Source organism: Pygoscelis adeliae, unplaced genomic scaffold, assembly GCF_000699105.1.
Source record: "Pygoscelis adeliae isolate BGI_AS28 unplaced genomic scaffold, ASM69910v1 Scaffold393, whole genome shotgun sequence".
Taxonomy (NCBI): domain Eukaryota; kingdom Metazoa; phylum Chordata; class Aves; order Sphenisciformes; family Spheniscidae; genus Pygoscelis; species Pygoscelis adeliae.
This window is the reverse complement of record NW_008824376.1, coordinates 496,487-518,011: the sequence shown is the minus strand read 5'-3', so window position 1 is coordinate 518,011 and position 21,525 is coordinate 496,487. Positions and strand designations below refer to the sequence as shown.

Sequence of the window (21,525 nt, the reverse complement as noted above, 5' to 3'; positions counted from 1 at the left end):
CAATGAACTGTTCAGCTGTCTAACAGACTTGTAACCCCAGTGAATAGTCCTTTTAGAAAAAGCAATTTATTTTGTTTAAGCTTAGGATAATTATTACATTTTTTATTTATTTGCCACTAACTGTTTTCTAGACAATTAAGAAATAATGCTTAGCAGAGATTTGATCCTTTTCCATGTGCAGAATCTGTTAAAGAAAGATTGTTCCCTTTATAGTCAAATCTAAATAACTGATTTGACCTGTATTTTTTTTAAATTATAAAGCTCGTTCCACTAAGTATGTTGTGCCTGATACAAGCAAGTGTATGCTAATAAAATTTTATATTTATTTGGAGGCTCATTTGGGGGTAGTAATAAATATTTGTTACTATTGGGGTTTTGTTGCTGAATTAAATACGATATGCTAAATATAGAACTGTCTTTCTTTAAGGGGGTTCCTGTCCGTAATGCCATCAGTTCTGGTAATCCCTTATCCTTCTGCTCAGATTCCTGAGTGGGTCATTCTTACTCATGCTGTTAAAGCCTAGTATTTAATTAGAACCTACTCCATTATAGTACCCTTTTCCTCATATCATTTTTTTTCACAGTTCTCTGATTTGGGGAATGCATTGGCATTTTAACAGCCCACTAAAGAAAAATATTGCTCATTCTGTTTTAATGGAATTCTGTCATTGTTCAGCTGTACTGTGCCATACCAGATTTTGCCTATCAGGACTCATTAGTTACATTTGAAGAGTTGATAACTGTATAAACTCTGCAGGAGGATGTGGAGATGCTATGGGTACAAGCAGATGTGAACTCACATAGCCCACAAGCCAAACTGGGCAGACTGATGCCAGATCCATGCCGGAAGCCATACAGCCGCATTAGCGTGGCTCTGCGCCCAAGCTCGTATGTGAAGGACTAATGTGGCTATATGGCTTCCGAACCAGCCTTGGCAGCTCAGAGTGAAGGCAGAACGAGTTCATGTCTGTCTGCAGTTGTCTTTGCAGACATACCCTAAGTAACTTTACAGCAACAGTATATTCTTTGGGAGTTTAGGGTTTGGTTAAAAACATGCTGTGAGAGAGACCATTAGCTTGGGTAAATTGTGTTGTGCGCTGTTTTGCTTGCTGTCAGCTGTAGATGAAACTGGTAACAGACCACAGACTGGAGATTATTTGTCTGTTTTACTACTTAAGCTTACAATTTGTTAGGGATGAGAAATTTGACCCAAACACTCAGAGGCCAGTACTGAAATTTGCAATCTAAATCTTCTGCCATGATTATAAATCAGTGCCTGATATGGTCAATATAATGTCTATTCAGAAGGAAAATGCAGTTCTCTAAAAGGCTATGAAATCTATCTTTTTTCTTATTTATCATTAAATTTAAACCAAGAGGACAGCCAAAATTAATTCACTCAATAATACTGGTTATGTGAATGACAATATGTACAGTACTATTTCTTCTAATCCATTCCTGGTACTGAGAGATACTTGCTATGTTGTCTTGACAAATTCACGTAATTTACCTGAAGACTGAATGGGAAAGGATAGATTACAGAAGCTTCTGGTCAGTTTTGGCTTGGACTTTTCTGCTATGTATGAGTTAAACTATTCCCTCTGGTCATTCTTTCATAAATACCAGTCGCTTTGTTATTATGCTTATGCAGCTGCCAAACTGGGGCATAATCAAGTGCAATCAAATTTATGTGCTGTATTATCTAGTGAGGTGTTGAGGAGCAGCTGCAAAACGCTGCCTACAGCTCTCTGAGGAGCCTGCTCAGAACAATGTTTTATAACGTACCAAAGCAGCTGTATTTTCCCATAGAATTAAATTGCTCTTGGAAACACAGGGCTTTTTCTTCACATTATTAGACTCTGGACTTTTCCCTCTATTTCACCTGTGTTACCTTGCCAATAGAAAAATATTGGCACTTGGGAACAGGTCTTCCCCCACAGAGGAGGGTAAACCTTCTGCTGGGTTAGTATGGAAAAATCTGTGGGGTACCTGAATGATAATGTAAAGCATGTATGATGTCCCATTTCTGAACTACCTGTCATGTTTATCGCTGTAATGTAAATAATAATAAAAATACATTTCACCCCAGTGAGAACAAGCTGTTAGCCCTTTCCTAGGGCATGCAATCTACAGTCTTTATTGTGGAGAAATCAGTCTAGAGATGTGAGTTTTAAGGAGATGACTAGAGGGCATAAATATATTTACTTTCAGGGTGAAAAGCAAAACTGTACTTGGATGAAACTGAAAGGGAAGGATTACTCAAGGGTAAGAAGAACTGGTCAGAGAGCAATCTTACTCGACGCCATTATACTATTTTAAATTATCCATATCGCTATTATATTGCGGAACTGATGTCAGATTACCCCAAAAGTTCTCCAAAGGATGCTTTGAGATTGCCTGAGCTTGTAGAGGAAAATTCCATTCTACCTTCTTAGGAAATCTTATTAAGAATCCCTCCTCTGTGCCTCAGACATCTTCAGAAGTTTCACTACATTATAATCTGTAACATTATCCATGTTCTTAGCTGTGTTTAGGAATACAGAGTCTAATGGTCTTTTGCTTGTGCAACATAGAGGTCCAAACTGTTTCAGTGAAAAATGACATGTTGAAGAGTTATGCACGTTGTAACAACAAAATTGGACCAACTCAGTACAAATTATTTAGGCAGTGTCAGTAGGGATCTAGTGGTGTGCAATAGACATCTATGGTCACAAAGTGAATGGGTGTGGAAAGCCCTGAAGTCATTACACATGGGGTATGAGCTGTTTTCTGTAGTCCTCTAAGAGCTTTAAAGTACTTAGTGTCTTGCAAAAACAGCAACGACGTGAATCTTCAGGGGCTGGCTGGATTCCCTCTGTTTCCTTAGGATAGAAACATGTATGAACTATAAACAGTTGAATAAATTTGACATTTGTTTATAATCCAAATTTGTGTTTCAAATCCTTTTGCCCTTTTCTTAATCTAAAAACACTCAAAAGAATTGCCAGAACAGAAAATCAAGTATTATTAAGATTCTTGGCTCTTTCCACAGATGTGAAGCTGCACATCCATATTTAATAGATAACTTGTTTTCGTTTGCATCCTGACCTTTGAATTTAGGGAATATATATTTTTTTTAATCAGAATAGCTGAAGTCAACAAGCCAGCCTGAATTCTGTGTGAGCTATACTACAATGTCTCAGATCTCCTTTATCAGTCAGTGAGCAAAGGTTGCTGTTCACCCCTTCCAGCATTCATAGATGTATTGCAGTAGCCTCGCATATTGGGCTATTTGGGAGGAAGCAGTGACGGAGTAGCTGTTGGACATTGATCTTCACTGTTTGCTGTACAAAGTCCTGCCTTGTTTACATGAGTCCATAAAAACAGATTTCCTACTAAGAAAATACAATGCATGATGTGAATTCCTGGCAGGATTTTTGCTATATATGTCAGTTTATCATTAACGGTTACAAGTGTTACATAATAAGGAAAAGGAGATCCTAACATTTTGGGTAAAAAACTGAAACTATTTTATAAAGCGTTATTTAAAAAACAATCTCAAAAAGCTGCATGTTATGATGTACTAGAAATGTAGATTTGGTTTCTTTTGTAGATTTCAGTTTCTTTTCCAGCAGCCTATCTGTAAAATTAAACACAATCACTGCAAATAGTGTATTGCAGACAGCAAGATCTTCAAACATATTTTTCATTTGCTGTTGTCTGAAGATCAAGAGCCAGACTTTCCATCATGCCTGACACCTTTGAGCTCCCACTGTGTTTAGTAAAATAGCTATATACTGAGGCTCTCTGAAAAGTTAATTCACATTTCAAGTCCTATTTATGGCTGATAATCTAACCATACAGAAACTGCTGCAGCAGTCCTATTTGTAAAATAGCTTCCACTTTTTGTATTTAGATTTTTTTTTTTAGCATAGACACTATTTTAATTTATATCAAGATATCTAAATTTCAAAAATGTTGTTTCCTATTACTTGATTTTCAAAGGAGACAAACCTTAGTAGCCCCTTGGACCTTCAGGAGGATTCTAGACTTCTCATCTCCTTTGAAAATCGTGCTGCTGTAATACCATGAAACTTTTAATAATACATGACATTGGGGATCATTCCACTGACTACAAGTGACCATGGTAGTTCCTTAGTTGTGTTCAGATCAGCAAAAGCCTGTTAGTACACTGGTAGTCTGCAAAACTATTGAGTCTGCGTAAAACTCAAAGAGAGCCTAGGTGTCATTTTATTGCGCCTGACCCTACGCAAACATACGCAGAAAGAGTTTTCATCTGTACAAATGGGCTGAACTTCTACAAGTGCACAACACGTACCCGATCCAGGTTAATTCAGGGTGTGAACATGGATTATTGCAGGATTTTATCTTCCTGTGTACTTAGACAGATGGTGTCATGCCACATGAGAGGTCCTGGCATCACTCAAAAGTGGGTGCATGGGACTGGAGGTGTAGGGCGGCACCAGCTTCCAACCAAGATGCCACTTGATTGTCTATAATATGTATACAGGTACAGACCAACAGCTGTTTGCGCATGTCTGGGCAGGAGGCATTTTTTCCTGTGCAAGTGTGATACGACATCTGGAGATGAAAAAACTAAAGTGTAACATATCACTGTAAGTAAGGGCAGACCATGTAGGGTGAAGCAGAGACAGGGACGGGGCTACTGTCCTCCCACCAGTACCACTGTCACTCTGGCCTGTGATGGCAGCAGCAGGCTTCTTTATTGTAGCCATGGCAGTGTGTTGCTCTGTAGGTATTCTGTCATGTTAGAAGAAAGCAAAAGAATATCCTGGAAAGAAAAAGTCATTCTGATCCCTCTTTCTCACAGCTGATATAATTTTAACTACACTAGAGACTAAGAGCAAAATCAAGCATCAAACTATAGAAAGAGCCAGAGAAAGCTTCTTATCTCTTTACCCTCATTACTGAAAAGTGTCTTATTTTCTTTGTTGCAAATTGTTCTTCCATAAATGGTACCTCCATGGAAGTGAAGCAGCCTGTCATGAAAGCACAGATAGCTGGGCACAGATGAGGAAAAGTCTGATGGTCCAATGCAATACAGAGAGATCTTCAGGAATATCTTTCTTCACTGCAAATTGTTTGTCTTTAAGTAAAGTGCCTTAATTTCTCTGTTTCCTTGTCTATAAACTGGAGATACTGGCTTCCTGTATGATAGTAGGTTCTCTTAGTAAAGCATTTTAAGATGATTAAATGGCTTGTGCTATGGAAATGGAGATTATTACCATGTTGAAAGTTGAAGGCACTGACCTTGACAAAAAGGTAAGCGACAGCCTGCCTGCATGATCAAGCAGCATTAGTGAAGCCAGCACTTCACTTTCATGATGCTCAGCTGTAATATAATCATCTCTAATGTAGCTGTTAGAGGAGCTTTCCAGCCTCACTGGGAGAACTTGCTTAGGAAGGTCTTTTCTACGGCATGCAATTACAAAATGAGAATACGAGGGAGAGTATGGGATGAATGAAAACAAACATGATTCTAGGAACAACTGTTGGTGGTTAATACTCGACCATTACTTCTTGACAGGATTAATGTCTTTCTAATCATACTAATCCCTTCTGATAACTTTATCCATAATCCATCTATCTCAAAGCAACATCCAGATGGTTTCTGGTGGAGAGAAAAACAAAATAAACATGCAGAATGGGGTCTTAACAGCAGCTTCTTGTATTTTCCCTTTCTGGGGATATAGGTTTTGATCTTGAGACAAGTCCAAAAATGTGCTTTTTATCAGAAAGCAACAGAAAAAACTAGAGAATTGCAGAGAAGATAGAAAGTTCTATCTTTATTTGTAAATAAAATACTTCATAAGTACTCTGATGTTTATCAGTGACAGCCAGAACAAGCCTAGAGGTTCTCATAAGGGTTTAGCTACTTGTTTGCATGGGACTAGATTTCCAAGATATTGAAAGAATTCCCTTCCTCATTACATCAAAATTGCTATAGTAGTTTTCAGGGTTTTACGCAGATTTCTCTCAAAGCAGACATGAAACTTACAACTTAATAGTTTCATTGGTTTGTACCATTACCAATATTTTAAACAACCTAGTAACTGACTTTACATTTTTAAATGTGGCTAGATAGTTCAGAGAAGAGACAAGACAGATTTGGCTGCATCAGAACAACTTATTTACCAGAAAACAAAGCAGAGTAGATTTAGAATTTCCTAAGTCCCAATAAAAAAGCCAAATATCTTTTACTTGTTAAGAATAAAACTATAAACCTTAGAAAGACTGTAAACCTGAAAATATTGTGGAGCATCAGGTTTGCATTGTGTAGAGATCTTCAGATTATCAAAACACAACTTTGAAGAGGCTTGAAAGCCACAGACATATAAGGACCATAGGACAGGTATTTGCATAGATACACAGCAGATACAATGATTTTGGAGGCTATTCTTCAAATCGTGTAGTCTCTGAGAATACACAATTTCATCCAAGATTTATTGGATAAACAAGATAGAATTAAAAAAATGAAGCAGACTATCGTAGACAGCAGAAAGAAAAGCCACAGGAAGATAATTTTTACATGTAATTGGAACAATCTATGCAGGAGATAAAGAGGTCATGGGGCTACTTAGTTTATTATGGTGTCTGTTATTATATCCAGCACCAGATGTTTCAAAGCAAGGTGCAAGAAACCTCTTAAATCGTAGTAATCAGAGATTTCACTTAAATCCTGCACTACAAGATTTAATATCTCATCCAAAATTCATTAACACATATTTTGGAAGCCTTAGGCTTGACATCATTTTTTTTTCTATACAAACTAAGAAATGGTCCCTGAACACGAAATTACACATTTGTGGAAATTTTTTTGCCAGACTGATTAAATGAGTGAGATGTACTGTAATTATTCAGAAAAGCTGCAGCTTGTTTTTCATTGTCTTAATCCTGTTTTGTCCATTTGGCAATCATTAAAACATGTTATGGAAGCTACGTGTGAAACATACATGTGGAAGCTACTTAGCTACATAGTAAGTCAAATGATTTTAATTTATGAATCAAATATCTGTCCTGTTATTCCAAGCCTAGCCAGATTCTGAGGCTTGACAAGAGTTAAAGGTACACTGTTTTTCATTCCATTGTGTTTCATGAGAGTCTAGTAATGGATGGCATGGGAACATCTTTGTTCAGTCTTAGAAGAAGCTTGGGAAACTATTGGGGAAGTTTGCATGTACCCAAGAGTGTCTGATGAGAATTAGATTTAAAGCGAAAACCTGAACATGATACAGTGATCTTAAGTTAAACCATCTGGAAGCTTGTTCCTCCTGACTTCCTTATTCCCTAGGAAATAAGAAAAGTACTTTTTCTTGTCATTCTTTTGCTACATTATGTGAACGTTAGAGCTCTAGAGATCAACGGTGAGGAACTCCTGTGATGTAACTGTGTATTACTTACTTCAATACAATAACTGTGATAATCAGTATGTCTCTTAATCTTTATGTCTTCTGTCCTGTTCCCTCTGACATCAAACGTATGAAGCCAAATGAAAAATAGTTAATGAGTGATTACTGTCTCGTACTAGTTACAGGCATTTCTTTCTGAAAATTATTCTGAGCAATTGCTTAAAATGACATGACCAGTGTTACTCCACAGCCTTTGGAGAACTGCTTCCACTGGTCCCTTCTTAAAGCTGAGCATTGCAGGCCATGAAAAGCACAGGGCTTTGTCTGAACCTAGACCTTTGTTCATGCTTCTGTCACACCACAGTTACCCCTGTTGCACCTCCATAGTTAATTACTTTTGAGGACTTTCTCATCACAGCATGAACTGAGCATGACTTTATCTGGTGACAGGATAATCTCATTACAGATGATGATCTTGTTAATGAATATCCCCAAGACAGAGCAATCTCATTATTAGCCCCCTTAGGATTTGTCACCTAAGAGCCAATGTATGATTAGATTCTAGCAGCACAACATCCCCCTGGATCCTAAGGGCCTGACATCTTGAGGCTGAGGTAGCACCCCCAAAGGCACATGAACCACTGGACATATTTAATTAGGATATTTGTCCCTCAGTACTTCTGGACATACTTCTCAGGTGAACAATCAAGACAGTTCAAGCACTATGTGCAGGGTTCATCTCCCCATTGTTCTGTAGAACAAACAACGCAGCGGCATCAAGGACAACAGAAATAGCATGGCTTTACCACATTGACGGTGGCTTCAGGGCAGTATCAGGAAGAGAAGTGTACTGTCTGTCTTCTCAGTAGTGCCCTCTCCAAGTAATCACTCTGCATGGTGTCCTACCTACAAGTTACAGATCTGCTGGTCAACGGTCAGGCCTTCATACCACTGGTGTCTGTTTCCCTGCACAATATATCTATAAGGAACACTGAAAATGATTACCATGAAAAACATCCAGCTACTTAAAAATCAACCTGATTTTCATTTTTCCTTTTTTTCCTGGGAAGGTGAGGGTGTGGGGTGGAACAGTGCTGAAGTCTAGTACAATATAGGTATCTCCTTTGGGCATCAACGAGCTGTTGAACTGGCTCAATGGCCTGTGAAACCTCAGTCTGTGAGAAGAGTTTAGTCCTAGAAATCTAATAACAACACAGAGATTGTTTTACAGAAAACTAGCACATTAGTTTGAGCTAAATGTATTTAACTCAACTGTTTTATCAAAAAAAAGTTTTAGAATGTTTACTTTTCCATATAGACCCGTCCAAGGGAAATGCCAAGGAACTAAGTATCATTGCTGCTACTGTTTTTTTAATACATAGTGCTGTGTTTGTACACAGTGCTTTACAGACACGCAGAAAGGTAGATTTTTTATCAAATACAATGATAAAAGAGAGGGAAGAACAATGCTTACAAGAGTGAGAATTATCAAGATGCTAATTTTCTGAATGATCCATATTACAGTGCAACCAATGTTCCCCCTTGCTCCTATAGTGTTAACAAAACCCATGCTAGATGAGAGATTGGCAATGCAGAGAAGCAATACATTTTCTTAATTAATCTAGTGGATAGCAGGAACCTGAGCACTAAATCCCACCCATTTGATTTCATTAAATCTACTATAAAGGTTAAGCTGCACTTTAGCATTGACTCTAGACAACCTCACTCAGCGGAGTGAGGTCAAGGAGGTCTCATTCAAGGAGGTGCAGCTCAGTAAATGACTATTTATGAGGAAAGGCCTGATAAAAGGTTCTGTTTTGATGAGAAAGCTAGACAGTGGGGCACACCAAATAGTAAATGTGGTATTTTATTTCACCTGCAGTTTTTCTGAGATGTATGCTTTAAAGAGTTTACAGAGAATTAATCATAGAATCATAGCATAATTTAGGTTGGAAAGGACCTTTAAGATCATCGAGTCCAACCATTAACCTAGCACTGCCAGGTCCACCACTAAACCATGTCCCTAAGCGCCACATTTACATGTCTTTTAAATACCTCCAGGGATGGTGACTCTACCGCTTCCCTGGGCAGCCTGTTCCAATGCTTGACAACCCTTTTGGTGAAGAAATTTTTCCTAATATCAAATCTAAACCTCCCCTGGTGCAACTTGAGGCCATTTCCTCTTGTCCTATCGCTTGTTACTTGGGAGAAGATATTGACACCCACCTCACTACGACCTCCTTTCAGGTCGTTGTAGAGCACGATGAGGTCTCCCCTGAGCCTCCTCTTCTCCAGGCTAAACAACCCCAGTTCCCTCAGCTGCCCCTCATAAGACTTTGTGCTCTAGACCTTCACCAGCCTCGTTGCTCTTCTTTGGACACGCTCCAGCACCTCAATGTCTTTCTTGTAGTGAGGGGCCCAAAACTGAACACAGTATTCGAGATGCGGCCTCACCAGTGCCGAGTACAGGGGGACGATCACTTCCCCACTCCTGCTGGCCACACTATTTCTGACACAAGCCAGAAGCCCCAAGCAACACTGGTGTCACTGGAAACTCAAATCTCAGCCGCCGGTGACTTTGAAACAGCGTCAGAATCTATGTCAGAGCAGCCTGGAGCAAGTTCAGGGACCAAACAGTGCCCTGTCTAATTTGCCTATAAAAGAGGGTCAGTGGGAGCTACAGCACTTGGCAGAGTTGTATAGCTTGGCAGAGGCAAGCTATACAAGCAAGAGTATGACTACTGGTCATCCTCTGGCAGTGGTGGGCAGGGAGCTAAAGGGGAACGAAAAGGGTGAAGCGACCATAGCATTGTCTTTGCTCGCCACTGTGCAGCCACACCCGCCCATGAAGGAGTTTCCTCTGCACACCGTACACTGTCTCCACTTCAACAGGAGGCACGCTGAATCACAGTCTACTCCCCAATGTGCCCCCGGTTAAGCAAAAATATATTCTGCTTTGTATTGGTTTAGAAAAAAAAAAAGTTATTCTTTTAGGTAAAAAATGGACTATATGACAAAATTGCCCCTTAGTGTTTTTCATTTTGAAGTCATGGTCTGCCTTCACACAGGAAAGGGTAAGGAGCTTGACCAGATTTCCTTCAGAGGTCCCTTCTGACCTGAATTATTCTATGATTCTGTAAAATTATGTGTAGAGTTTCATACCTAAGTTTGTATGACTGATTATTGCCATTGCTCCTGTGAACTGAGCCATCACACGTGTAGGTTATGTAAAACTATCCCTCGAGCTTCAGGGAACAGTCGACAGGATTCAGTCCCCATGTGTGCAGCCTGAGCTTGCAAGTTCCTTCAAGTAACCAGGATCTCACATGGCAATTGGGAAACATCCCTTTAGACACAGAGGCTACAGCTTTAGTGTTACTGGCAAGCTTCTAAAAACACTGATATGCAGGCAATCCTGAGAAAAGCAGGTAAATGGCAATAACTAGGAAATTAGGTTTTCAGTTGCATTAATGTTATGCAAAAGATACCATATGTGTTGTGTTTTCTTTTCACAGCTTAATGTCTGGGCTAGCAGCCCTGGATGCCAAGACTTCCAGTCGATTAGGTATCATAACCGTCACTTACTACCTGTGGACAACATTTGTGGCTGTGATTGTGGGAATAATTATGGTCTCCATTATCCATCCTGGTGGAGCAGCACAGAAGGAGAGCACTGAAGAGGGTGGAAAGCCCATCATGAGCTCTGCAGATGCACTCCTTGACTTAATCCGGTAACTACATTCATTCTTTCTGCTTTCTGAAGGTAACATTTTGTACCTAACTACATGAGGAACTGTGGCCTGAGGATAAGTTCTGAACCTAAGGATGAACATTTTGTTTAAATCAAGAAAAAGAATCAAAAACATTTCAGAAGATGATTTTCAAGTTATCAGATGTTTATACTGGCTGTTTCTAGTAAAATTTAAATGAATGGCCACCAAATGTGTCAGAAGTACTAACAACGCTGGGGTAGGTTGGTTTTTTTACCCCCACAGAATCACATGTAGCCTGTGGAGCTCATCATGAAATCTATTATTAAGACCAAGACAGTATTAAAATGTAATGTTAATTTAAATAAGGGCAGACAGTTGTAATAGGCAAAACCTTAAATATAAGAGCTGAAATCCACATTTTGGGGGAAATAATTCTTAAAAGTGCTGTTACAACTGCTCACAGCAACTCTCAGATGAACAACACAATTAGAAAGACCACTATTGTGATCTTTTTATTCCTCATTTTTATTACATTATTTGTTTCGCTTTGTGGCTTTTTCTTGTTTGTTTTACTTTATTTGACAGAAGGGAGGGTTGTTCTTTCAGACCAGTGTTACAGCACTGATGGCATTTTTATAGCCTTGCCTGAATATCCCTCTTTGTCTCAACATTTCAGGTGCTAGTGGAATTGGTTTCCTGACTGAACATAGTATGTGCCTCAGATTTATTTTGCTCACGCAGAAAGACCAAGTTTTGCCTTTGTTTGGTAGTTTCTCAAGCTGGTGATCTCATACCTTGTTGGGCAGGGGCGTCTAGGCCCAGTTGGTATCTAAAACACGAAGAGTTCTCTCTGGAGTTTGACTTATTAAAATCAAAAATGTTGCACAGTTTGTCTTTCAAAAACCCAAATTCCTGACCCTGACAGGGCATCAGTACACCAAGTACTTTAATTAGAGTTACTAGGACCTCAAATCAGAAGGAACTGGGATGAAAAGCTTATAAAAATCTTTTTTTTTCTCCTCCAAGTCACACTTAGCCAGGCCATCTGAAAGCTGCGCATTTTTTTATTGTATCAATGTCTTACTGAGAACGGGCCAAATTATTAGTCATGGAGCAGCAGCTGAGCACACTCTCTTTCGTAGCTTTCCACAAAACCACCGTCTTCATCTGCAATGGGAAGATGCCCACTTCATTGCCATCTTCATGGCAATCTCCCCAGTGACTTTGCTGTGATGCATGTGCAGTGGAATTTATGCGTGTGTGTTTGTGACATAATGTTAAGTCACATTATTCTGTTTCTGCTGCATAAAGGACTATCATTCCTCCACTAAGAGGAAGGAACTGAGCAAGTTACTGGAGCTTTGAATCCCTTCGTACAACAGAGTAGCGTAAGAAGTAAAAGGGAATTTAAGAAAACTGTAATCTTAATGATTATCTTCATAGTGGCAGTGTTTAGAAACCCTTTCTGGCGTGCTGAGCTGTTTCTAAGGCCTCGGTCTTAGACAAGTAAAGGATAGTGGGAAATATGGTGCAATGTTACATCCAAACTGACCTTACAGCTGTCCCTGGAAAGGGTCTCCCTCACCATGGGTTCCCATCCCCTTCCTCACACCAGCCCAGTTGCTTTTTGAGACCCGGAGTAAGCTAGTTCATGGAGATGAGTCAGATGAAAAGTAATTTGGGCATGCAAAATCCAAATTCAGTTCTATAGTATTATGTTTGCATAAACCGAGCGAATGTCTGTATGAATGGAACCTGAGATCTGAGTTACGATCTCATCTCTTCATCTCTGTCTGGCTAGTCCCTGTACACCACAGGTTTAGTGGTGAGGTTTGGGAACACTTTATGCTGCTGAGCCTCATTGCAGGTAAAATACTATGTCCTGATCTAAACATTTGCAAATATCATCTATAATTTCACTTCCTACAAACATTTACCTGAGCAAATTATAATAGTTTGCATGCCTATTTCAGGTATTCATGTTTCCAGCCAGGCATGTGCTTTTAGTCTGCAAAACCTTAAAGTCTTCACTGGTTTGGACAGGTGTCAACAATGACAGGCCAACAAGCCACTCTCATTACCGAAGCTTAAAAAGAGAGAATAAAGCTCACTCTCCTTTTCCTGTGCTAAGCAGCAGTCACAGCTGCAATCTTTCTACCCCGAGTGCACAAACTGATGGTTTTTATTCCTCCACTACAGAAATAACCACATTTACTAAGTAAATAAGTAAGAATAGCACAACTGTGGGGAATGGGCTTTCAGCCTAGGCAAACACTATGGGTGAAATACTGGCTCTGCTGAAGTCCGTTGCAAAACTCCTAAATATCTGTGTGGAAGTCTGGATTAAATATAATGATGTATCTGCTGGTTTGAGCTAGAAAAGCTGATCCTTTAGCTCAATGATAAATCACTTCCATTCACAGCTGGAGACCATCTTTTTTGGCCCATATTGGCTTATCTTCTCAATTCATTAATTTCCTCTCAATTTATCAATTGCATATGTGCACAGAAGTTTACACAGGAAACATCTGGTATTCTGCAAATGAAGAATGCTAAGTGTACAAGTGGAGAGATGATATGTGTGACATAATTGTGGGGTTTATTTTAAAAGCATGAATCTTGGCATGGTTGATACACGTATTCACCCTCACTGATTTCATATTTGAAGCCACTTTGAAATGATGAAATACATTACTATTTCTTGTGAAGTTATATATGACATTGTCAGGACCGGAATTTTTGGCAGGGAGGATGTTGCTAGAAATTGAATTTCTTGACTTTTTGGGTAAGGATTTTGCTTTTAGAAGTGGTTTTAATCAGAAATTAAAGAATGTGCTGACTTAGCAATAAGTGAAACCAAGAACTACTGCAGAGCCTCATGGTCATCCTAAACACCTGCAACGTTAATCAATAATCACATTATTATTCTGCATTATTTTGCAGATGGTGCTTCCTCTGTATATTTGTTATGTAAAAAAAAAAAGCAATAAAAAGTCCATGTATATGACTTGATTACGACATAACAGTGACACTGTACTGCATAATTCTGAAATGGCTCTAAGCATCACATCAACCAGGAAGTACATAATCTCATCAACATACTGAATTTCATGCCTCAAAAATTGTATCCACAAGTCAACCATTTTTTGCCACGCTAAACAGCAGTACTGGAAAGACTTCCTTTCTAAAGGGAACCCCGAGAGATTGGGAACAAGATCGGTGGATGTGAATCTGCCCCTACTGATTACCTCCTAGATTCAATCTGGACAGAGGGGCCACTGAATGCAGCATAATAGAAGTGTTTTCAGCATTCAATTAGTCTTTATACCTAAAATCCTTAGTGTTGCTTTGGCCTTAAATGTCTGAATTTTTGCTCTAATCTGATCCAGCTTTAAACCAAATGCATCTTCTGCTGTCTGTGGAAGACACCCATTTAACTAGGTAGTTCACCTTCATTCCTGTGCAGGAATCTCCCCTTGCATAATTTGCCACGCTCTATTGGCAGTGTGCCAGGATCCGGGCTAAGGACAAGTGATTCAGAAGGCAGCTGTGAGTCTGAAGTTGTGCAGGAGATGCTGTTCTGAAGATGCTTCTCTCTTTAGCTGCCACTTTATTACTACATTGAGACAGATGTACAAATCTGCCTTAATTATATTCAAGGTTTCTGGTGCAAGCACTGCAAGGCTTATGAAAGTATATTTTCTTCCATATTTAAAACTATAAATTCTCAGGCTAAGGATCACCTTGTTCTCTTTAATGCACTGAAGTACCTGGTGCTTTATGAATTTTAATAGATTTATTCTCATGATGTGCAATACTTCTGTGAGGTAGGCAAGGACCATGTTCCTTTCTTACAGCTAAAGAACCAAGACATATGGAAAAGAAATTATCTCACTGAGGATTGTTCAGAAAAATCTGTGGTGCCAGAGGAAATATTCCCAGCTTGTATGAGACCTAGTAGAGGTCTTGTTCTAGGAATGTGGCTTTTGGGGCACCTCAATGAATCAACACACATCTTTACCTTCTTTTTCCTCTGTGAATTATCAAAATTAACTGTGTACTATGTCCCAAAAAATATGAGAGTGAATTTTTAGTAGCCTCTTGTGAGTTAAGAAATGAAGAAAGGCAAGGTATCAATTTTTTAAAATAATTCAGACTTTGAGCATTTTCTTCAAAAGGACAAAATGGGACATACTTACAGGAACAGCATTCAGTTTAAAATACTAGGTTTGTTTAATTCTGCAACATATATTCACCTGACAAGCAGAATAGAAAATGCCTATAATTTGGGGATGAACATTTGTAAAACAAGATATATGACTCAGGACCACACTGTTTACATTAACAGTTAATATTTCCACCACATTCTGCTGCCATTATCAAAATACCTTTCATTTAGAAGGGTAAATCTTGTTGCAACTTAAATCATGCTACTTGCTTTTGTCACCAAGGGAAACAAAATTTGGCTGATGAGATAAAAACAAACAAGCAAACACTATAAACATTCACATGAGGAACCAAATCCCAGCCAAACTGGGGCTTCACCCTCCTGTTTTTATATAAGGCTGACTGCGTGTGCAAATCTGGGCACCAGCAAGTGCGAGGTTCACATACATTTTTAGTCTTTCTCAAGTCTAAGCAGACAGCATGACATCACAAGCTTATTCAGTTCAAAAGCTCCAAATAAAACAATTCAGTGAATACAGTTAGGATCAAATCATGCCTTAACCCATGACACACAAATTTGTACATTTCTGAAGTTTACTGAAAGGATAAGTCAGAGCATTTTACCGCTGAATATTCAGGATTACATCCAATTTAATAGCAGGTACCGGGAAACTCAATCCTGCTTAACCAAGGGCTGGGGGGGTTTATACCATTAATAGTTCGAAGAGGATATAAACACTGTAGAGGATTTATGTTTTCATGGGAATCCTGGGCACTCTTTAAAATAATTTCCTTTCCTTCTTTTCAAGCTAAGGGCTATATTTATTTTATAGAAATTCTGTTTCTTGAAAATAGGGCAGGAGAAACCCAGTATCTGCTGTAGTTTGGAAAAAGTCCAGGCTGTGCAGAACCAGAAATCACGCTTTAAAAAGTTTAGAGCTGAAGACTGAATTGTATATACACACAATAAGATATTTAAGGCTGCATTAAATGATCCAGGGCTTAAACTATGAAAGAACTTTTTTAGTAACTTTGCCCTACATTCATGTATCTTTTGCCAAAAGCCACTGTGTACTATGATAGAAATATTTATCTGTTCCTTATGGCAAACTACCATTTTTTACTCATTTCAGATTGCCAGTTTTCTTTTATCTCACAAAACCAGCCTGGTGCCAGCACTGTTCTGCACTGTATGTGACCAGATGTTCGCTTCTGGTTAATTTTTAAGCAGTTCAAGCTGCACAGAAACCCAAACCTCAAGTATTTACAAAGGACTCTGAAGCCCCTAAATGTGTGGTTCCTATTTGGCACAAAAGGAAACCAACATGGAAGAAAGATAATTCCATGATGAAAACAACACAGGGGAGATGGACTACGAAGCAGTTTCTGCTGTCTGGTCAGGAGGCCTTAGTCACAGAGCAGGAGGTGCATGGGGGCCAGGAGTTAAAACTGCATTAGGAAAGCTTCAACCCTAAAGGGAAATAAATCATCCATCCTCCTGACAATTGGCCTGGACATCTTCCAGTGTAAACGTACACTTTTTATGAAATAACTTTGCCTTGCTGGAACCATAGTGGAAATGCGTTGGGCCTGTCATGCTACCTTTGATATGATTCAGCCTTTTCAAGATTCCTAAAGATGTGAAGTACTTATGCTTCCACTCCAAAGAACGATTTTCTCAGAAAACCATAGCCCCATTGGGGCTGTGTCAGGACCTTTTCTTTCAGAAGAAGCAGGGTAAAGAGATTCACCCTCCAGATCCCTTACTGGAACCAAAAGGTCATGCAACAGTGTCACCCTCAGGACAGATAAAAAGTCCACGTGTTTGGCAAAATGATTCCACAACATGGGTTCTGCTCTGATGTGCAAAAAAGACAAGCAAGACAAAATGGCTTAGACCCGATTAGTGATTTTTGCATTCTATTAGTATCTTTTATCACAATAATGAGGATTTAGATGCCTCATTAATTCTGCAGAAGCCTTCTTTGGTCCTTTTAGCAGGAGGTAGTAAGATTGATACTGAGAAATGAGGCACTGGAGGTGACTACCGATGTGCAAAATGCACCCTCCCGTGGGCCCTGAGATAGGTCATTTGTTCAGTCTTGCTGAATTAAATTTTGTCCTTGATTTCAGGAGTGCAAACCCCGATGGGGCCCACCAACACCAGCAGGAAGGTGTTTCAGATGTATACCCATATGACTAAGGACAGGATTTGTGGCTCATGTGGTACAGTAACAATAGCCAGGAGTCTACACAGCTGATTAAATCATGCAGAGGACAGCAAAAGCAAACGAATTTTTGAGACTAAGACAATATCACTGAGAAGAACCTCAGCCTATAGAAAATAGGAACCACAGTGCTGTTCATTCTTGTGCTCAGCTGTAAAAGCTGGAAACTTTACAGTTGTCATGTCAAGCTACTCAGATTCCATTTTTACTCTATCTGTACCCTTGCTGTATAGAGTGACAGGGTAAGATCTCAAACACTGAAGTATTAGAATGCTGACAAATACCCGGTATTAAAACAATGTTCTTGCAAGCTCAGCTATGCTAGTTCAAATTTGAGAGCAGAGTGTCCAAAGCTGTTTTATGCCCAGTGCAAATATAGGCCAATAAAATATCATTAGGGTGCATATGTAGCAAAAAAAACAGTCTGGTGGCTTTAATTCCACAGCGTGGGAGACTGCAGCCAAAGACTGTCTGGTGTGGCAGGGATTAGGTACTGATAACATCAAAGTCTGAGAGCAAAACCAGATTGCTACTGCAGAGCACAGCGTGCCCCACAGGGAATGGGTGTTCTGAGTCGAGGAAACAACATCTGCCGTACCTGTGGCTGCTCTTATGCTAGAGCAGCTGGCCTAATTTCTTATTAAAAAGATCTGCAAAAGCTGAATGCTTTGAGTTAACAGATGTTGTAGTCAGGACTTATAATGAGTATTTCAGATATTCAGTAGTGTAACTGCAACCAGAATTTGGCCTATTATTTCTAATAGAAGTTATCTAGCAGCCGTCAAACGGGCTATCCCAGTAGCTGTAGGCTCATGTTCTGTGGACAATTCGGCTAACAGCATGAGCAGTAAAACAGTTTAACAGTGCTGGTATTTGTATCACTGCTGTAGTTCTCAGAGTCAGCAACCTTCTGAAGAGAGCAAGAGGGCTCCCATGTCCTGGGGGCAGTGCCAAGGCACGGCCTGAGCTGAAAAATGGCTTCCTAACACAATTCAGCTTCCTAGCAGCAGAGTACTAGGGGAGCAAAAATGAGCGAATAGTGTTAATTGGTAGGTTAATTGCTGGCAGACAATGGAGAAGGAAAGAGGACCTCCCACTTTCGGCAGTGGTAAGGTGCTAGGGAGTCCTACGTGAAATGGGAAGCTGCACTCTGAGTTGCTCCTTAGACCAGGTGCTGTCTATACTTGATAGAAGTCTTCAGGATTTTGTTCAAATTCCATGGCTATCAAATTGCAGAACACATGTTGTCTTAGTCATACATACACATTTCTAACGCAATAGATCCTTATGGCTGAATCCTCTTATCCCATACAGAATTAGGGAAGGACTCCAAAATTAGCTAGTAGAATGAACCAGCCTGTGCATCACAGCAGGATGTAGTCAAAGAAGGTGTTTAGTAGGTCACTTGTGCATATATACTGCTATCACAGCAAATGCAGGTCAGGCATGCTGTGCCAGCTGTGGCTCAATAGCTCACGGTCTGTAGAAGGTTCACTGAGCTGATATTGAAGTTTCATGCACATTCACTCTGTTGAACGCCCCTACTTTGTCTGGCAGAATTTCTAAAGCAGAAGATGCTCTGGAAAATGTTCTTCCTCAGGGCAGACAGTATTTAGCTCTTAATTTTTATGTAACCAGAAACCATATGTCTCAGTCTCTGTTTTACAATCATATCCTTGTCTTAGACCTAAATTTATCTATGTCCCACACCAGCCTCACTCAATGTTATTCACTGTATTTAGTTCCCTATTATTATGTGAAATTATTTTTGCCAGGAATGCTGAATTGTGCACTGAGGTTAGAGATAATGTTGCTTGTACTAGAGAAATTAATCCCAGATGACTTAAGTTTCCCTCATTATTATTTTGTGTCCTGTATCTTGTAAGTAATCTGAAAGTAATGCTGGAAATTTAGAAGTATTTTATCTGCTTAGCTCTCTTAATTGAATAAACACAACAGCATTTATAGATGGTGACAGCAATGAGTAGCTCAGCTTGAATTATTGCTTCGTAACTACTGACAGTGTCTTTAATTCAATATATGTCAGTGATAAACACAGTTCCTGTTCTGAGTAGAGAGACAGCCTCACTTTATGATCCTGATACCAGATCCATGTGGGTAGATCTTTGTCTTGTCCTGAATTGCAGTAAAGCTAGTAGAGATCTGCAGGGGCCAATCTGATTGCAGGCTGGATGCCTGGAAGATAGGTGGGCAGCACAAGGAGAGATCAACAGGCTGCAACACCCTGTCATTAATTTTGTAATATGTTTGGGCAAATGCAAGTGTCTGGATTTTGTGCTAGACTGAAGCTCCCACCCTAGCTAGCATTCCCCAATGCTCAGGTTTGGTGGGACAGAGACCCGCAGGAGGGCTGCCCTGAGGCAGCCAGGCTGGCTGGCAGTGATGAGGATCCCGCCAGCCCTCCTCTTCCCAGTTCCATGGTAAAAAGTCAAATCCCCCACTACCAGTCTCACTTCAGTCTCTTGTTCTGAAACATTCCCAGGAGATCCCTGCCAACCATCCAGCTCATGGCTGGAAATATCAACGTGCAGCAAAACATACCCCTAAAGCGAGAATTTCTCAAGTGTTTCTGAAGAGGCCTGACTGAACCAACAAACACTCTCAGTCATCCCCCAGCTCTAGGTGACAGTTTGATACTTTCTTCTCATCATTTGTTTTTAGTCCATTAGGGTTCTCGTCCATGAATTGCTCTCTTGAATGTTTTTAATTAACAAAACAAAATTTTGGCTAATACTGGATTTTTTCAATCCAAGTAAACCAGCTTAAAATAAAAAATAAGCCAAAGCTCTGGCAAACACATTCAGGTCAGCCTGATAAATTCACTAGATAAATTGTGTAACTTTGGTAAGGCTAATCTCAAAGACTGGATCACAGTGCATAATATATTAAAAAATATTGGGAGAATTCCAGCATCCAGTATTAAGTGGGTAGTTGTAATTCCTGCAGGATAAAGAATGATAAAGAAACAAAATTCTTTAATCCTCCACAAATTTGTCTAACATTTAATCCAGCTACTAACCATATGATATTTCCTTTCTCGAGCAGTGTTAATTTGTTCTTAATTCTACTAATTAGGACAATAAAACTAAGGAAGAAAGTGGAAATAATCAGCAATTAAATTCATATTTCTTTGTAAAGCTACAGCTCATACGTGACATGCATATTCAGAGCTGTACAGGAATCCTCAGTGTGAATCTATGCTTTCAGAATAATTCACATTCACACAGCAGGTCAGAGCACAATCATCACACTAACACTATGCACTCCTGTAGCACCTTTCATCTGATCATCTCAAATCACAAAGCAAAGACAATTTAATACTAATGAAGCTTTTAACAATCTGGAAGCAGAATTCCCTTATGAGGCACAATAAGGCAGTAACCGTCTTTTCTCTCCAGTGCTTCCCCCTCCTATATTCCCAGGTCCAGCTCCATCCAGCTTCAGTTAGTCCCCTGTGTCAGCCAAGCCCCCGGGGCTCAGGCAGAAGGTTGTGTCTGCATCTGATAGGAAAGCGATGCACAGCTGGCTGTTGTCTGTGTCTTGCTTTGGCTACAGATTTGACATTTGAACCAGAGAATCATCAGTTTTATGGGTGATTTGCAGAGATAACCCGGTGTTTTGCGCTGTTGTTACTAGGGTAAAAGCTCTGTTGATGGCAGCACAGCACTCAGACATACAGCACTGCTTACAATGCTGTAGTGAGTGTTCATCGCTAACCACATCACTACACAGTGTCTTAAGTGTCTTAAGCTAAATCATTCCAATTAAATGCAAGTGTGTACAAAGGGACTGCATTAATTTAACTAAGTCTTGCTAACTTATAACTTCCTTATATGGAAAGATAGACTAGATGACCTTTAAAGATCCCTTCCAACCCAAACCATTCTGTGATTCTATGATTCTATACGGCCAAAGCTGCTGTGCTCTGCTATCACATCCCCGTAGCGCACATCCGTCATCATACCTAGGGCTCTTAAGCAGGATTGGTAAAATGGAAAGAGATGTTGCAGTGTACAGCACAGCTCC

At 39.7% G+C, this 21,525-nt stretch overlaps 1 protein-coding gene across 1 annotated transcript in view; it reads left to right on the top strand.

The window, feature by feature from the left end:
• SLC1A7 (solute carrier family 1 (glutamate transporter), member 7) overlaps nt 1-21,525 on the top strand; it is a 64,452-nt gene that overhangs the window by 6,082 nt on the left and 36,845 nt on the right. The window contains exon 3 of the mRNA XM_009320193.1: nt 10,886-11,101. Within this exon, the coding sequence (XP_009318468.1) occupies nt 10,886-11,101 (216 nt within the window). The remainder of the gene's footprint in view (nt 1-10,885; nt 11,102-21,525) is intronic.